Source organism: Macrosteles quadrilineatus, unplaced genomic scaffold (assembly GCF_028750875.1).
Source record: "Macrosteles quadrilineatus isolate MER2022 unplaced genomic scaffold, UCM_ALF_1.0 Scaffold_4__1_contigs__length_99947679, whole genome shotgun sequence".
Taxonomy (NCBI): domain Eukaryota; kingdom Metazoa; phylum Arthropoda; class Insecta; order Hemiptera; family Cicadellidae; genus Macrosteles; species Macrosteles quadrilineatus.
Genome location: NW_026542597.1, coordinates 97,935,252 through 97,954,287, shown reverse-complemented (window position 1 = coordinate 97,954,287; position 19,036 = coordinate 97,935,252). Strand labels below are relative to the sequence as shown.

At 35.7% G+C, this 19,036-nt stretch overlaps 1 protein-coding gene across 3 annotated transcripts; it reads right to left on the bottom strand.

Annotated features, from left to right (window-relative positions):
* Positions 1–47: 47 nt before the first annotated feature.
* Positions 48–17,666, bottom strand: LOC128992497 (arginine/serine-rich protein PNISR-like). Of its 3 annotated transcripts, XM_054416090.1 has the most exons (13): positions 17,525–17,666; positions 15,125–15,219; positions 14,448–14,636; positions 13,660–13,823; positions 12,538–12,688; positions 11,604–11,785; positions 10,780–10,953; positions 9,780–9,882; positions 8,911–8,967; positions 7,313–7,413; positions 3,410–3,587; positions 2,118–2,617; positions 50–1,031 (listed from the first exon to the last, which is right to left on the bottom strand). In XM_054416090.1, the coding sequence occupies exons 2-12, from the start codon at positions 15,207–15,209 to the stop codon at positions 2,139–2,141; spliced, it is 1,863 nt and encodes a 620-aa protein (XP_054272065.1). In that variant the 5' UTR covers positions 15,210–15,219; positions 17,525–17,666; the 3' UTR covers positions 50–1,031; positions 2,118–2,138. The 3 variants fall into 3 exon arrangements, with proteins under 3 accessions (XP_054272064.1, XP_054272066.1, XP_054272065.1); XM_054416089.1 differs by having other exon boundaries at positions 48–2,617; XM_054416091.1 differs by having other exon boundaries at positions 48–2,617; positions 12,538–12,685.
* Positions 17,667–19,036: the final 1,370 nt, after the last annotated feature.

The following is a 19,036-nucleotide window of genomic DNA, read 5'->3' as shown; positions in this document are numbered from 1 at the left end:
ATATTTAAAGTAATAAAAGATCAACTATGTACACATAAATAATGTAACAGGCTATGTACTACACAGCCGCATAGTCAACTTTTACAAAGGAAAACAGAAGGAAACAAGTAATATACAATACCTCAGAAACATTTGGTGGATTTTGAATGTACAATTATTAAGATTGACTTATTGCCATTAGTAAAAAAGGGAACAATAAATTAAAAACCGCAAAAGTATGCCAGTTTATACCTAGTCAGTCTTCCAACTAACATTTCAGTGACCGTAGCCAATTTAATGGGCCAATAAATAAATTATCTAATTCAACATTTACATCCATTTTTTTGACTTCCAGGGATATATTTAAAAATATTCTATAGCCTATAAGGAATTTTTAATACTATTTTTTTTAAACACAGATCTCATGACACTTTGAATTTGCCTCCGAGGTGTTAAAATAATTCTTCAGTAAAAGGCGATAAATCTTTAAAATTCAGAATCAAATTATGCAAGAAAATGATACAAAGATATTGGTTAATTAACTGAATTATTATCACAATTTTTTAGGTTTGTTTTACCTAAATTTAACATATGTAAAATGTACAGAAGACGTTCTTAGATCTGTACTTTAATAACACTTCTTGGAATTTTGGCACATTTTACATTAAAATGATAACACACAACAAGACTGGACTGGAAAATAGAAAAAACAAGAATTGTTATAATAAAATAAAAAATAAATTTTCCAATGTTCACTTTAGCTCAAAATTCTAACAGAACAAACACTTTCTTCAAAGTGAGCTTTAAGGCAAGCATAAAATTAAGTTGACAGTCTGTATTCAATAACAATATTGACGTTCCCCATGCAAACTTTAAAAACGTTAAATCTAACTTATATAACTACATACATACAAGCATGACTCCATATGTACAATGTCAAAACACAACTTGAAATAAAGATAAGTCACTAAGATTATCATCGCACATTCTTCAACAAAGGTTTCCAATCCAAATTAACTGGAATAGAGTCGTGCACAGTTCACTTTTGGAACCTGAAACAGAATTTTCCGTAATAAGCATGGGTACTTAAAAACCTGTAATCGGTTCATGGGCGTCCATCTAATTTTTACATGACCGTCTGGAGGGTTCGAAACAAACCCAGTATAAAGGATAGTCTCCCCCAAAAAATAGTTTAAATATAGGTACAACATGTATGATTTTACACGTTATTGACCTGAATTTCTTGCAAATAGAAAAGGTTTAAATTACCTGTTGCGTCAATTGATCCTTAATTACGGCCGTTTCGTACTGCTAAACGAGTACATCTTCAGGTTGTCTATGAACGTTAAAATACATCTTGGTCAAATGCGTGAATTTATCTATATGTTTTTACTGCACAGTCAAAAAAAAAACTTTGTTAATATGGGGTCTTATTAACAAAATTTTTCTTATAGCCCCCATATCCCATATTGATGGATGCCCATGTAACGATTACATTACAAATCAACAAACCTTAATTCATTATGGCTCAAAGTTCCAAAAGATTTCAAGAACCTTCTTACTTAGCCGTTATTTAACAAACACCAGTTGAGTTGACGTTTACATTAACTTGCTTACATATGAAATTTTAATACCCTCAGCACCAAAACGAAGCAAGTTACCTGTTGGTTTATTGCAATTTAATTAATTAGATCCAAAAAGATTAATAAAAATACGTAAATTTACTCAATAGTCACCCTCAAAACAAATAGCATTGGCTCAATGAATACTTTGGTTGCTGCTACAAGACAAAAAATTGTTTTTAGTTAAAATTTAAATTAACCAAAGGAAAAGAAATGAAAATCTTTCCATATGGTAACAAATAATGGACAGATTTTTTTATTTGCCATAAGGATAACATAGGAAAACTCGGTAAATTTCTAATAACACTCATATCAACAATTTTCAACACTGAAACATGTTGTAGAATTGTTTAGTAAATACCAATAAAAGTTTTTTCATTGTTTTATACGGCACATAACACAAAGAAAGGATCTTTTGGTACTCAGTCAATTGACTATGAAGTGATCATAAACTAGGATAGATACAAAAAGCAGAATCAGTGCAACCTTAGGAATAAAAATGATAAAAAATACCACCTTGTTGTGAAGGAGGTGAGATCAGTCTCGACTTCTGTGACTAGACCTCTTACCCCTGGAATGATCCGGGGACCTAGAGTAGCTGTGGCGTCTACGTTTGTGTGACGACTCGCTGGAGTGGCGACGGTAGTGATCGCGACCTCTGCTACGTGACCTCGACCTCGACCGTGACCTCTCCCTCTCATACCTGTGACTGTGACTAGACTTCTTGTGTGATTTCCTTCGATCGCTACTCCTACTGCGGCTCCTCTTACGCTTCTTCTTACTGCTTTTCTTTTCTTTCTTTCTCTTTGAAGATTTTCTCTTTTTACGCCTAGAGCTCGAGCTAGATCTGCTAGAAGACGACGATTTGCTTGAAGAATTTGAATCTTCGCTGCGGTCTACTGAACTTTCTTTCTCTTTGTGTGACCGTTCTGGGGTAAAACTTTGCAATTTGCTTCGCTCAAATTTTAACTCAGAGATTGCTTTTGGTTTTTCTGCTTCATCTTCGGCCCTATTACCTAAAAAATCCATCACTAACATTTACTCAACCAGGAAATGTTCACTGAAAATACTTTGTGAACATTCATATGCATTAAATACAATACCTTGTACACACCAGTTTAATGAATGATACGATGAGCTTGGAGAAAAATATATGAGCATTTTAAGGACACAGGAGAAAATTAAATAATCATATTTTCTTTTACAGAAACACTTTATAAAGCATGAGTTTTTGGTAAAGGTTTTTTTATCTGGTTTTTAATAATCTGTAAATCCTCAACAAATCCAAAGTTGAACACTTAAAGATTTCAAAATATTTTGTAAAAAAAGTTACTGTTCATAAAATGGGCAAATGTATCATAAAATTATTTATTTATCAAATGAACTGATTAGATTAGTTAATCTTAATTAATGGTAAATGTACTAATATTTCACACAGAAATGGCTATATGAACATTTTTAAGGATGTAAAGAATAATAACAAGATTTCAGATAAAGTGTTGAGGTAAACAACAGTGATGTGATGTTTCATAAATGCAACACGAGTATATTAACTTGGGAAATACATTTAAAACACAAAAATCAAGTTAAAAAAGTTGGGTAGTCAGGCACATGAGGGGATACGGTAATATTTTTGGTATTATTTTGAATTCCTATACCAAACATTGAATCAATACTCTCTCTTTCTCTCTTTACAAGAGAGAAACTAACACAATTTTTAAACTTCGTTTCACAATCATTTTTCTGTCATTCTTTCATTTATCACTTAAAAATTCAAATATTTTCTAAAGGAAATTTACTGAACTTACCAAGATGAACCGGCTTAGGTTCTACCTGTCCCATATCTTTTCCTCGTTCCTGTCTGTCTTCTTCCTCCACGTCTTCCTCAGTTTGCTTCTCTCTATCACGCTCCTCCTGCAGTTCCACTTCATGTTCAATATCTCGTTCAACCCTTGCAAACTCCTGCTTCTTGCGACTGATTCGTTCCTGCAAAATCCGTTTATTTAAAAAGCCATCATCAGGTATTTAAGGTACCGTACATCAATTGAAGTGAATATTAGTAGAAAATTGCAAAGTAAAATGGAGTTACACAAATTAAATTTTTGTTTAAAGTTGAGTCCCTAATTAAGAACACCATAAGGTATTCTTTTGTGAATTATTTTTTTACCCACAAGACAATAAATGTAAAGATTGGAGTACCAACCAACATAGACTAACCAACACAAGTAGACTTCTCATCCCATTGTCACCAGTTTTTCGTGTCTAGGTCAAGTACGGTGACACTAGGCGCTAGTGTCGACAAAATTTTGTTTCTATTAGGCCTATTTTAGCGTTAATTTCTAGATTTGTGCATTACAATTAAGTTATATAACTAGAGAATGAGTTATTGTTTCTGATTAGATTGTATTATTTGGTTAAACAAGGTTTTAAATTACTGAAATAACAAGAAACAAGTTGTAAACATAACACGGCCTCTACAACAGTACACTTTACAAAACTAACAATAAAATTGTCTTCAGCTGTTCCATAAGGATGAGATATCTACTAAGGAAATATTTGTTATATATGCTACACCGCCAAAACAGAAACTAAATAAACACTTCTCTCATACCCTAGGCAAGTCTAAGGAATCAATCAAACAACACAAGTTTGTGCTGTTTGGACAACATAATTAGAATCAAGGATATTTATACTTAGCTTTAACTTGGATGGGGTATTGATTCCATTATATAAAAGATTAAAAGAAATTGTGATTAAAGATTTATCACTGATAGCCTACTAAATTTTTATTTTCAAGATCATGGATATGTGATTGTAGGTATTAAAACAACTAACCCTGCAAAAGTAACCCATTTGTTAACAAGTATTTCCAACCTTCCCCAACAAAATTTCACATTGTTGGGCTGAAAAAAACCTATTAGTTTAAACAAATAATAGGTATGGTATAACAATGATAAGTATGGCCTTAGTCACTAACAAGATTACAAGATTGTGCCATTCATCCTACCTACCCTCAAATCCATAACTTAAAATACCTACATTTGTATGGTCGCCATGTCAAAGTAAAGTATTAAAGTATTAACTACTAGTTTAAAATTATGTTTTAGTTAACTACTGGTTGACTAGTTGACTAGAACAAAAACAATATGTTCATCTTAACAGCTTCAGCTGGTAGCAAAGTTTTACAGCAAGATGGCACACCAAACCAATCGTTGTCAAGGACAATACCAAAGTTCGTCACTATCTGGGGGTGGAGAAATGTTCCGTGTTAAAATTGTTAATGTCACAATTTTTAGTTAAAAAAATATTTGGGTTTTATTCAAAGAGCCATCTAATTTTTATGATCAATTGGTGTGGGAACTAGTTATGCTTTACTGTGAGAACATTTTTACCATCACAGTATTAGAAAAAATTTAAATCACAAAAATATTTTGATGACGAGGAAAATATTACGGATTTTACATAGGACTGACAAATAAAGCCAACGCAAATTTATTAGATTTTTATTTTGTCTCAGTGACAATTCATCTGCGACAGCAGTAAATTCGTGAACACCTCCTGCGGGCCACAATCATGCTGACATCATCATCGACACTTGCGACCGTGGCAAAATCGTGAACATCTTCCGCGGGCCGCAATCATGAGGACATCATCATCGACACCCACGGCCGCGGCAAAATCTTGAACATCTCCCACGGGCCGCAATCACGGTAACATTATCATTGACACCCGCAACCGTGGTGAAATATTGAACATCTCCCACGGCCCGCAATCACGGGGGCATCATCGACACTCGCAACAGCGGCTATATCTTGAAAGTCTCCGGCGGGCTGCGATCATGAGGACACCTCACTGTCACCCGCGGCTGCGGCTAAATTAATAACGTCTCCCGCGGGCCGCAATCACGGGGAAATCATCACCGTCACCCGCGGCCGCAGTGAAATCGTTAACCCTCGGTCCACAATCACAACAACATCATTATCGTCACCTGCAATCGCGGCAAACTGATGGTTTAAAAAAATTTTTTTTATGTAAAAGTGTTTTTATAATCCACTAAAGGGGGGGGCCTTTGCTTGATCCGGCACTGGGTTTTGGATGGGTAGAACATGGCAGATGATTACGATATCTCTGCGATGGCATCAGTTGCTCATGGGTGTTGCCGTGAACGTTTTCTCAATTTTTTTAGAGGTTTCGGGTTTGGGCTTAGACACATTACTAATGTGAATGAATGAATGATACAAGTAACCCAGGGATGAGTTTATGGTACCGGCACTCTCAATTCACCTGCTGTCGAAGCACAAAGCTGTCATTATTGTTCTTATTGTTTATGACAGTACCGAAGTTCCAATGCCGATATTATATATTCTTGATTACAGCATTTTCCCCCAATAAACGGTGGTACAAAGAATTTCCTTTAGGTACTGACACTACTATTTCTTTCTACAATAAATTGTTCAACGTACAAGTAATATATTACTTGGCTGACAAATAAATACTAAGGGCTAAAAAAAATAATTCGGTACACCGATTCTTTGGGCATTAAATAGGAAAACTAAGTAGTTTTTATTCTGACCGGGCTTTCGGGCTCCACCCCAGTGGCTCTGGAGTTTCCCATGTTAACCTTATGATTTTTCATATTTAAAAGGAATTTATTAACAGCTGTTTCAATTAAACAAGTTGGTTCTGTTCTATGATGTTCTATAGCATTAAAGTTACAAGGATTACCAACAGGGTGCAGCACTATTATTTTTTTTAATTTATGACTACAGCCAATTTGCAATCAAAAGGTGAGTGAGCGTAGCAAACGAACTTCAACCAGGACGTGATTGAGCCATGCGAACAAGCTCACTTGTGAAGTTAAACGGGGCAAAGCCCGCGGCTACAGCTAGTCTAAATATAAAAGGCAAAGCCCTCACTGACTCACTGACTGACTGACTCACTCACTCATCACTAATTCTCTTACTTCCCATTTACCTAGGAGGCTGAAATTTGGTACACTGATTCTTTAGGCATTAAATAGGAAAACTAAGCTGTTTTTATTCTGATCGGACTCTCGGGCTCTGCCCCAGTGGCTCTGGAGTTTCCCATGTTAACCTTATGAGTTCTCATATTTAAATGGAATTAATGAATCTTAACAGCTGTTTCAATTAAACAAGTTGGTTCTGTTCTATGATGTTCAATAGCATTAATATTAAAGTTACAAGGATTACCGACAGGGTGCAGCACTATTATTTCTTTTACATTTATGACAACAGTTATTTTGCAACCAAAAGGTGAGTGAGAGTGAGTGTAGCTAACGAACTTCAACCTGGAGGCGAGTTAGCGTAGCGAACGAGCTAACCTGAAGGCAAGTGAGCGCAGCGAACGAGCTCTAACCTAAAAGTGAGTGAGCGTAGCGAACGAACTTCAACCAGGACGGGATTGAGCCATGCGAACGAGCTCACTTATGAAGTTAAGTGTTAGCATATTCAATAGTAAACTACAATAACAATTCAATACCAAAGCAATCGTAGAACATCTATTCATAATCTAAATGTACAGTTAACTATTTTTCCTATTTGAAAATAATTTCAACAAAGTATTAAAAGAAGAATGATTTTATGGCCCACATTTTACATCAATTTTTAAAAGCTACATTTGCAAGAGTTTGAATTTTAAAAATACTATTTTTGTGTTGTGAAAATAAAAAAAGAATCAGTTTTCCAACTCACCCGAAGTTCTTCATCAGAATCAATCCCGTTTTGTTTTGAAGGCCGTTCATCTTCACTCTCGCTGGAAGAATCTTCGGAATCAGAGTCATAGATGCCCAGCCCTGTACAAAACAATGGTGTTTAGACATTGCCTAATAAAGTGAGATATATAAAAAAGATTAACTGAAAAAAACACTTAACATTTCTATTGTTCACAAACTGCTTGTATACCAGTTTTAAAAACATTCATCCACAAATAAATATTTTATTATGTTATTCATTGTGACCCTTGGTTGGAATATATAATTGATAAAATGGAAGAATTACCTTATCCAACCACAGTTGCTAGTATGACAACTAGTTTTGTTCCTTAGAACATCGCCAGGTCATTGTACATTGATGATGTGGTTGCATACAATGACCTGACGATGTTCTAAGGAACGAAACTAGTTGTCATACTAGCAACTGTGGTTGGATAAGGTAATTCTTCCATTTTATCAAATAAATATTGATGTTTTAGAATAAGTTACTAGATTAAGATACAGTAGACTCCCTCTTATCTGGACTCGAGGCCAGTCCGGATAACGGGTTTTCCGGTTAAACCGACATCCCCAAAAACTTGTTAAAACGGACCGTTAGAATGCATACTGTATACTGTAACCAGTATAGTTTTTTTTTTTACTTAAATTTAGGAGAGCATTGTATTTAGACACGTGATCACTCGTCACAATTCTTTCCCACGAGAACAGTCGTTCCAGTAATGCCCACTTCCTGTCGATCCAGTTAATCCCATGTGCTGATAAAAATTGTTTGGTTTAAGAGATGTCATTTCCAACAAGTGTAGTCCGGTTAAATTGATGTCCAGTTAAACCGGTATCTGGATAAGAGGGTGTCTACTATACTACAGTAGTTGTATGTTATTACTATAATATAAAACATAAGAATAATAGTGGGATATCAAAACAGTACAAAAATATAGAATTAAATTAAAAATTACAGTTTTAAAATCATTCCAATTTATTACAGAACCAGTATTAAACAAACTTATATAATCGGTAGGATGCTTATTAAAATCTACTTTTGGGCTTTAGAAAGGTCAACATATAAGAAATTGCACAATGTTTTAGCTTGAATAGAGATGTAAAAAAAAACTCATTTTATCATTTATAACTTGGCAAGTTAATTTAAAGGTTAGTACTTCGTTTGATTATAAACATCATTCTCACTTGTAAATTAATAAAAAGAAAAAAACTAATAAAAAGAAAAAAAATTAGAAAGCCATTCCATGAATTTAGTTATGTTAAGCAAAGTTATTTTTAAAGTGGGAAGTTTGAAGAAAAATTCCTGGGAACATGATCTAAAGATCTGACAAAACATTGACCATTTCACTAAATTTTAGATTCATTTAGGTATTAGTTTTAGAAAACTTTCTACGTAAAACTGTGAAGATCTTGGTCCAACAAATGAAATAATAAGTCTTATATTAAATCAGTTTGTAACAACACATTTTACAAGCCACTTTAAGGTGTTAAAAGCGTGATTTCGATTCAATTATCATTGTTGGTGTGATAAAGTCCTACATAATTCAATCACTACAACACAAAGACATAATAACTTACCTAGTTTTCCAGTAAGGGAAGTTAAAGCTGGGGTCTGACGTAACCGTGAGGCTGGAGCTTTCATAAAAAGAGTTTTAGTTAGATTGGAGTGACCAAGGCCCTCCGTACAACTTACATAAGACAAACATTCAACTGACAACGGGGTTGTCCGCCAACCTAACCTAACAGACATCACAATGTACGGCTCTGAAACCAACTGTATTAGTTACAAGCACTTCAGCACTTCCATTGGCTATCATTAGCTACAATCTGGGATTGCTGACTGCTTCTCAGTTCACTGCAGACAAAGTATTGGGATCAAATACATTTGTTTAAGCCTGAAAACCTTAAACAATCTTTAGATGAAAACTAGATAAAAATGTGACATTTGATAAAAAAGTTCAAATAAATCTTTGAATAACCCACAATCCCTTCAAAAACCTATAGATAATCATCCAATCTGTAAATTGTTAGTTGGCATTATTAATTTCCCAATCATCTCTTGAAAGAAGGTTACTGCAGCATTTACTCCATTTATAAATTGACATGGTAATGATCATAGCTGAACTTTAGTCGACACACTTCTCAATTAATGCGACTGAGTTTTCGTACAACCAGATGTTTAAGGAAAAAATATAACTGATTTGTGTTTCATATAAATTTTATAAAAACTATCAAATAACTATACAAGTTTAATTATATCATTTTACAATCCTAAAAATATTTAATCACAGATCACTTGTACAACTTAAAATGTTTTTTGGCGTAATCAAGGTTTGTTATTGTTCGTTTGAAGCACCTCTGCTAGACTTTAACTTTGGTCAGTTGAATAAAAGGTAAAATGTCTCTTTGTGGACATTGAGAACCAGGTAACTTTATACCAAAGGTACCTTTAGCACGGAAATCAGCTAAAACTTCATCTGCGATCTTCCTCATCTCCTCATTGGTGACGGTCATGAGAATGTCAGTCAGGACATATCTCACTTTCTGCATCTGGAAATTGAAAAATGTAGGGGTAAAAATCTATATCAACTAAATAATATCCAGTCAAATAAATGCCAGGAGGTACTTTTCTATTACTTCAATGATATTATGCAATAGTAAAAAAAAAGATTGATGCACGTTTGAAGATAGGAATGCAAGTAATAGTGATACGGATTCCTAATGAGGCTTAAATTACTATCCTTCAATCTGTATATCATAAGTAATCCATTTGTTCTAAGCCGTTCGGCCGAGTAATTTAAGGAACCCCATCAAATCAGTTTAATGCTTTATTTTAAGAAGAATCCATTACCTTTAACTTAAATTCAAGTGTTCCAAGGTTTAAGTTGGGGCTAATTCCACTTATACGGTCCCAAAGTGTTATTTGAGGTAATCGACATTAGGTTTTATGCCTGCATAAATAATTTTAGCCAGCATTTTTTATCACAATGCCGTCATCATTGACTACAAAGTAGTAACTTTTTCAGTGGCACTGGAAGTTAAAAACTTGCATTAAAAATACTGAGAAATAACTAAAAATTACTAGAGTATAGCAGTTTTAAACATTGTAATGTGAAAAAGCCAGTTAAATTGTCACGGGATCCATGTTAGATTATGAACTCTACAAACTGATAATCGCATTCCTAAACCTCGGACAATTAATAAACCAATTACGTTACATACCAATTACATACTCGGACAATTAATTCCGGATTATACACCACGTTGTCAGTTTATGGTACCATTAATTTTTAACGACATAGATAAAATAACAAGATTGTTGATACTGAGTATTTCTAACCTGGGATAATTTACTAAACACACAAAAAAATACAATTCTTAAATTGTTGACTTAAAGGAACAGCTTTTTAAGATAAAATGAGTAAAATGATTGGTTCCACAACTTACAACTTCTTGCGTAATCTCCTCTTTGGATTTACGTTTGACGGGAGGTGGAGAGTACGAGGCTGTTGCTGTTGGTTTCACATGTTCAGGGCTTGACGCTGGGTCAAATCTTGATCTTCTAGGTTTCACAGCTGACTCTGGCTCCTCCTCCTTTTCAGACTCTTCTGAATCAGTGTCCTATAATCGAACAATCGAACGCATCAATACAAATACAACAGAGCAAAAAATTAAAATAAAATACTCATTGTTAATGAAGCTTAAATTATGTCAAAGAACAGTTACAATTTACAGTTTAAATGGATAACTGAAAAATATTAAAAGTAAGCTATAAGAAATATTTGTAAACAGGTTTGGTACTGGTGCATGTATGCATGAACAAGACTACAGAATGAGTTAAGCTGACAAATTACAACCCTCAATACATATGTGCTTGGTCAAAAATATTTGTGATAAAAGCGTAAAGCATAGATTTCATGATTAGAAAACATTAAATCAAATTATATTTAAAGCAAATAAAACCGCCAAATTCTGAATTTCAAAGTAGAGACATTTGACAGAAAACACTGTTTTACAATGGATAGATGAATGCATTAATAATATAATTACATGTATTATTTTAAAAGATAAATTAAAACCCAGCTCCTTGATGGTGTACTATCAATAAAGACCATAACTTAATTTGGTACACAACTCAACATACAGCCATGGAAAATAAGACCTGAGGTTAGCACGATAAAATAAATTGTTAACATTAATTGCAGCCAACTGTCTGTTTACTCTACGCTGATAATTGCTTTGCTATGTCATCAAAAAGTCATTGAACTAACAAATTTGCTCTTCAGAGGTATGCCAGACGCTAGTGCTTCCTCTTCCTCTTGTTTGCGACGCAACAATACTTCTTCCCTCTCCTTGATCTGCCTTTCTCGTTCCAATTTCTTCTGTTTTTCCCTTTCCATCTTTTCCAATCCTTCTCTGATCCATGCAGGTAATTGTTTACGTTTGGCAGCATCTATGAAAAGAATACTTCTTTGTACAAATATTTTGCATGGTGCAAAATAAATATTTTAAAGAAAGAACATTAAGCTGGGTTTTCCTAGGGGAGGAAGCAGAATGAAGAGTGCGGAATCTGCTCTCCTCTTGTCTTAGGTAATTTAATGGTACTGTTTTCCTAGAAGCATTTACATGCATACAACACAAGGTGCAAAGACAATTTTCAATACCGAATACATAACTTAACAATCTATGAAAAGGGCCCTAGTTACATGGGTATGAAGTTCTTTAATAATCTACCGACAAACATTAAAAGCCAAATCCGTTTAAAGAGTTTTAAGAATACTCTAAAAAGTTATCTTTTAAACCAAGTATTTTACTCTGTAAGTGACTTTTTACAAAATTAAGCAGCATTGTTATATGTAATTGTTGTTTTAGAGTCAGACAAAAATGTTCTGTAACTTAATTGTATTTTTAGGTTTATATTGAATTGACAATGTCACCAGTTTAATAGCTTTGCTATGTACAAATGTTTTTATGTGACAATAAAGTGAATTTGAATTTGAATTTGAATTTGAATTAGAAGCAGACCAGAACATTACCAACAAGCAGAAAATCGCTTCTCCGCATTCTGTTTTCGCCCCAAGAAAACCCAGCTTCTGGGAGTTTACCCTTAGAATAAACCCTCTCTCAAGGAGCATTTAAAAAATGTTTATTTTTTTAGATAGCATTACGGTATATAAATTAGAGCATACAGATTATAAAGCTTACCAAATAACGCTGTAGTGTCTGGCTCCACCACTTCCTCTACTTTCCCTGAATGCCTCCGACTACTAGGGGCTCTCTCAGGCCTCCAATCAGACGAAGGCTTATTCCGTACAAACGGGGCCGTACCCTCAGACCAGTACCCCGGCGGGCCCTGCTGATCAAAGACTCGTTAAAACATGTTTACATATTTCAATGATGATTTAACATCCTATCTTCCCAAATAATTAATATTTATTTTTACTTTACCAAAAAGGGAAGAATTTCAGCATTGACTTGTGGATACTGAAGTTGACATTCAATCTTAATAGACCAACTGTAGCCTTTTTGTTTAAAAAAGAACATATGTGTGAGTGAGCCACTCAGGGAGTGCACTACTTTCAACATGTTATGTTCCTTTAGTTTTTGGTAGGCACTATGACATTTTATGTGACATAAAAGATGATATAAATTTACTATAAGATATCCATACAATTTGTTACGACGTTAATTCATAACCTCTCACTGGAGGCTCGAGTCACAAAAACTATCTTGACCTAGGAGTAGTTAACCTCCTCCCCTGCCCTTCCTACAAGTTGTGTTGTTTCTTTACTGTAGCAATAATTCTAGATTATGTAACAAAAATAGCAGCTGTTTCAAAAACATACAGTAGAGTCACATCCTGTAGAGATAAGCATAAGGTTCCCATCGCCGAGAGTGGTTGCAGAAATGCCGAGATCAGAAAGCAGCGGTTAAAACAAACAGTGATATTTTGCGATCGAGGCGGATAATCCGGTTATTGGTTAATGCGACGTCGGTTAAGTTGGGGTCTACTGCATCAGGAAAAATGTGAATTTAACAAAACAACTATAGCCTAAATCAAAATGTAAACAATTTCAAACCTTCACACACTTTATTAGATCCTTATTATGTAGATTTTTTCCATAAGTCATGCTAGATTACCTGACTTTTAGAAAGTTGTAGGTTACTAAGAAAATTTCACTGTATAATAGCTGTGATGGACATCAGTGCGTTTGTCAGTGGTTCAACTCAACTAGGCCTATTTAAAGTTTAAAATTGCCACTACTGCTGTTACCGTATGTGATGTTTTAACAAACATAACCTGAATATCAACTTGTCTAATCTCACCTGGTCAAAGTTGTCCGGCATGGAAGCTCCGTGATTATAGTCAAAAGTGGCAGGAGGTGGGACTGCGGCTGGCGCATTGTATGAGTCTGGTGGGCCATTCCATCCCCAACCCCACTGCTGCCAGTTGTTCCAGTTTCCAGTTCCCCAGTTTCCATCTGGAGGTCCTGAGGAAATTTCAATCTCTTTAACAGTGTATTATAGCAACAGGAAAACTATGAGATGGGCAAAAAGCTTTTGTTTGTGATTTAAAATAATTAAAATAATATTGATCAAACTGAAAAATTTAAAATTATAAAAATCAATTATGTTGAGGTGCAGGCCTAAGCTTAGGCCTACTACTTAACTCAGCTAATTTAGTAACTTTAGCTTAATACTGGGCCAAACATGGCGAGGAATTAATTTGTGATATTTTTAAGGCCAATTTGAAATATAAGACTAGGCCCCATACTTGGATAAGGGTAACACATAAAAAAAGCGAAATAGCTATTGAAGTCTATTTAAGTACCTGTAATAATGAAGAAAGGTTAATGGTAAATTAGTAGGTAGCGCTCCAAAAAAATAAAAACTTTGTAAACATCAGATTGGGAGATTTGATTTGCATGCTGACCTGTTGGGGGTGTTTATTTTAAGGTTTGAACTGACTAGCCTACTTTATTTGATTAATAGGCCAGCTAACTTTATAACCACAAAAACTATTTAGGATGAAGGTTAAAATTACAAAGCCATGACTTTAAAGTCCAAGTAGGCCTAGCCGGTTTTAGGTAAACATGCCAGAATGCATTGCATACCTTGAGATGCTGCAGATGGCGGGGCTGGAGCGGGGGGGACATCGTCCTTGGCTACGTCCATTGGCGCCTCCCCCGCCTCTATGTCAGCCTGTATAGAAGGTGGTGGGGGTGCAGGGGGCACCGGTGGTGTTAGCTGCGGATAATGCTCCTTCATCTGTATCCATTGTTGAGCTAGTGAAGCCCAATCCACTGAAAATAATAACAGGACTTTAGGCAAAAGTATATAGTAGGTACCTATTAAATATTTGGTTTGGAAAATCCACTTTCTATAAATTACAGGGTAAGGACAAGGTTACAACTAAGTAAATAGTAAAATTAGTGAAATTAGGCCTGTTTTCACAATTTCACAAGTACATCTGACTTGTAGCTAAGTGAAAGCTCAATATTTGATTTGGCCTAAGACATTTTATTGAAACCAGGGTTCATGTAGGCCTAATACACATCAGACGGCATTTTTTGAAATAAAAGAATGTCAAACTCATTCAAAGAAAACAACCAAAACCTTGGAAATGATTGTCAATAACTGAAGATGGAAACTGTGTCCTAGACGCACCAACGTCCAAGACGCTAACCACTGGGCTAGCAAAAAACTTCTGGGAGGAATTATGACTAGAGGCTACTGCTAACCTATCATCGGCCAGTTATTTCCAAGCAAGTACATGAGATATCATACATACCTTGTTCATTTGGTAAGTTTTGATAAGTCGATGGGTTGAGAGCCCATTGTGTGGAAAAACCACTCTGTACGTCTCCCGTCCACATTGTGTCTGTCCTGATAACAATTTAAAATTAGGCCTAATTATTAAGCTACAGGAGAGCCTAAGATTATTACATGTAAATTCCAAGCATCCATTCATATAAAAAAAAATAATAATCTTAGTCTGCTACATTAAACAAAATTAAAACTAGGTAGGCCTAACTCATATTTTTCATGACTTGTAATTTTGAAACTTTACTAGCGACGATGTAATTCCGTGACATGGATTTATGAAGAAGGAGTGATGGTGGGGAAAATGGGAGTCATTGCTGATGTGTTGTCAGTGACAGTTAAAACAGATACCATGCCCTGTAAGTTCCACAGAAAACTTGCGATATATTATTATATGATATGATTAAGTAGCCTATCAAAATAAGCTATAGTAGGCAGATAGCCTATAGATTATAATTCGGATCGATATTAATATTGCATCAAATTTAATTTTTCCATATGATCACGGAGAAGTAAGATATAGGCTACAGAGGAAACGGGCTTACGGAACAACTGTGTGCTTTTAGCTCGAGAATGGGTGGGTGGAATTATACTTAGCTAAAAGCTAGGAAGAGCCCTCTGAACGGCTATTGTTTAAAACAGCAGTTGTACCACACAGGCTTTTCCTACAGCGTGAGTGCCTTATTATCTAAGATTTTTTGTACTAAAACTATTTGACAAAGCCTATTGTACGCTAATGTATTCCTGTACATTGTATTTAATGGCCAATAAACTTCTTGATTCTTGATTCTTGATTCTTATGTGATGGTCAGGGGGATGAGGAGGGGGGAGAGGAGAGCGGAAGGGGTACCGGTACCATTGAATGTTTCCTCTGTATCTTAATTCTCTCTGATATGATACAAATAAAAACAATCACAAAAGCATTAGTTAAAGTTGTTTCTTTCGTATTCATGTAGTTTTATCCTAAATTTGTTGTTTTGAAGGTTGTTTTTTGTAGTTTTATCCAAAACTAAAAATGGAAGAAACTAGGACTAGGTTAACTTAAGTCATAAGTTAGCTTAGACAAACTTACATTTTCAAATCCTATGCAGAAATGATATCATAAAGTTAATTTGGTTAATTTGTTTTTTAACGTTCATAGATATTGCTAGCTTATTTTTTGTTTAAAGGCCTATTTAACATACCAGTAATAAAATGTAGGCCTAACTTGAATAGACCACTCAATTCGATGTTAAAAATTATTAACATACGGTAGGCCTAGCCTTAACACCAATGAAAACGAGAACAAATCGTAACACATTTCATAATTAGGGTCTATTGGGAAATTTTTCAAAACATGATAACTTAGGTCTAAGTTATGTCAATATTGAACCAAATTATAATTGGTAGGCCTAGCCTAACTTATGTTGATGTTTAATCTAATAATATATCCCAGTTGTGGAACCACCCGAATAAACTAATTTAGTGTCCATTTACTGGTTTTGTTCATGCTTGAAACTTATCTTTCCAAAAATGGCTCAATTAAGTTAACTTAGCAAGCCATTGATGGTTAACTTGTTCTTAATCTTGACAACACCTTATAACTTAAAGTAGGTAATCCGCAGAGAAATTTTGATTTTTGAGGTCAACCATAGCCTGATCATGTCTGATGCACCCTTGTCTGAGATGTGCCGAAATAACACAGGCAAGATTTAGGCTAACTTAACTTAGTGGGGATTTAGGTAGCGTAAGTTAAGGTCCGATCTCAAAAAGCTTCGGCTGCACTTTACTTTAGGTCCTGGACACTCAATCGAATAAAAATCCTAACTAACCAAACGATATATTGAATGAAACAATCGAATAATCAATATTTTCATTCAAATGAGTGTAGGACCTAACTTCAGGCCGCGGCCTGGTAGACATTGACGACCTGTCCTGCACCAATCCAACTGAGCAATCAGTTGATTTAATTTAAAGTGCAGCCAAAGCTTCGCTCGCTCTCTTAAATTTATTACAGTAGGAGGCCTAACTAGGCCCTAACACTTAAACTAGGAATTTCAGTCATCTCAACCACGGACTAAGTTACCTAAGGTGTAGCTTAAGTTAGACCTAGTTGATATACAGAGGCTAGGCCTACTAGCCTATAATACATTGCCCTCTTAGGCCCCCCTATCTCATTCTGAAACTATACGACTTGAAATCAGGCCCGTTTTGAACACTGATTTTTTAGTCGAGATCTTTGCATGGGCTACAATTAAGTGACAAAAAGTTTAAGGGAGATGTTAATAGAAAATGTTAGGCCTAGCCTAATTCCAGATTTCATAGTAACCTGGGCCCTTCCCTTGGTCGCGGAAGATGTTGGCTTTATTATCTGGAACAAGAAACTTACCTTTTTCGGAAATCCTAAAACATTTAAACCAAACTATCCTTGAAACTAAAATAAGACACCAACATTGTAAATTGATTCTCTAAAAAACGCGAATTTACCACCCACAACAACCCAAATATCCACCATTCTCGGCACGGGCACAATTTAGTTTTTTTTACTTCTTCTTCTTGATCTTCTCTTCTTGCTGTAACATTCTTATTCTTTTCTGCTGGAAAAATCAATGCTGCCAACGATCTAAGTGAACAAAAACTACTTTGCCTTCTCGTTAACGCGTGGTTACTATGTTAAATGTCCACTGATTATCCCGCTGAATGGCTGTAAGTGAAATATTTATTTATACAAGGAGCACTGAAAAGCCACATGACAGAGGGAACAAATACAACGTCGTTGTCCATCCCGGCCCTGAAGAGTTGGCAGTCGGGTGAGAGTAGTCCAGCGGCGACGTGCTGTTCCATGGCCATAGCCTTTTCTAATACAGGACGTTATGGTTGTACTTGTCCCATGGTGGTCTGCGCTGCGCAAATGGTATTGAGCGTTGCTAGTGCAGCCTGGCCCGGGGGAAGGCATGGCCCTCCCTCCATCGGTCCTCCAGTATGCGGTCCCGGAGCTGGTAGTGGGATAATCAGTGGCTATTTTGCATAATTGACCAACGCATTAATGCCTGCGCACGGCAACCTTTAACTCCTGGTCGCGGCCTGGTAGACATTGACGACCTGTCCTGCACCAACTGAGTAATCAGTTGAATTAATCAAGGCAGTCAGGGTTGCTGTTGTTGACTAAAACTATGGTAAAGAGGTCCTGCCGCGGTGTGAATAGAGTTGGATCCTGTGATAGTTCGAGGATGAGTGGGTTTGTGGAATACTGGGATCCAACGAATAATAGAAGGGCTGGTTGAGCGTTGGTGTCTTTCAGAATGAGTAGGGACAGAGGTTGAGATATTGTTGTACCGAACATGTAACGTGTGGTAGCTGGTGGGAGTACCCGGAGGACGGAGGGGCTCACCTTTATAGGTGAGACGTAAGACGGTAGAGATATAGTACCGGTAACTACAGAGATTGACTGCATGACTGATGTAGTCAATAAAATAATCTATTCAATGGCCACACTAAAAACATCACCCAACATATCTATTTCACCACACTCCCCCAAATTGTGTACCTATAGCATTTTTTATTTTCAATACTTTGAGTTTTATGACTCGAACGTTGGAAATGAACAGAACCGGACAAGTACAAGACACACTGGCAGACTATGCTACTGTAAAGATACAAAGCAGACGAGTTGACTTTACTGTACTCACCGAGTTCATAACGTCGAATATCGTTCCGTCTTCCGTCTCCGTGCCTTCTCAATCAGCTAGTCAGCCTATTGGACTTTGATCGAATGACTCATCGTTGGTCGATTCCGTCACCAGGCCCGATAAGTTAAACTTTAAACTATTGGTGAGAGATGAGATCAACTTGCCTCTATATAATATAACAAACTAAAACTCTTCTTGATTATATAAAACGT

Coding starts and splice junctions, on each gene's coding strand:
- LOC128992497 (XM_054416089.1), bottom strand. CDS start 15,209: ATGTGGACGGGAGACGTACAGAGTGGTTTTTCCACACAATGGGCTCTC. Junction 10,954..11,603: donor TACCTCTGAAGAGCAAATTT/GTTAGTTCAATG, acceptor GTTCGATTATAG/GACACTGATTCAGAAGAGTC. Junction 2,618..3,409: donor ACCTAAGCCGGTTCATCTTG/GTAAGTTCAGTA, acceptor TGGATTTTTTAG/GTAATAGGGCCGAAGATGAA.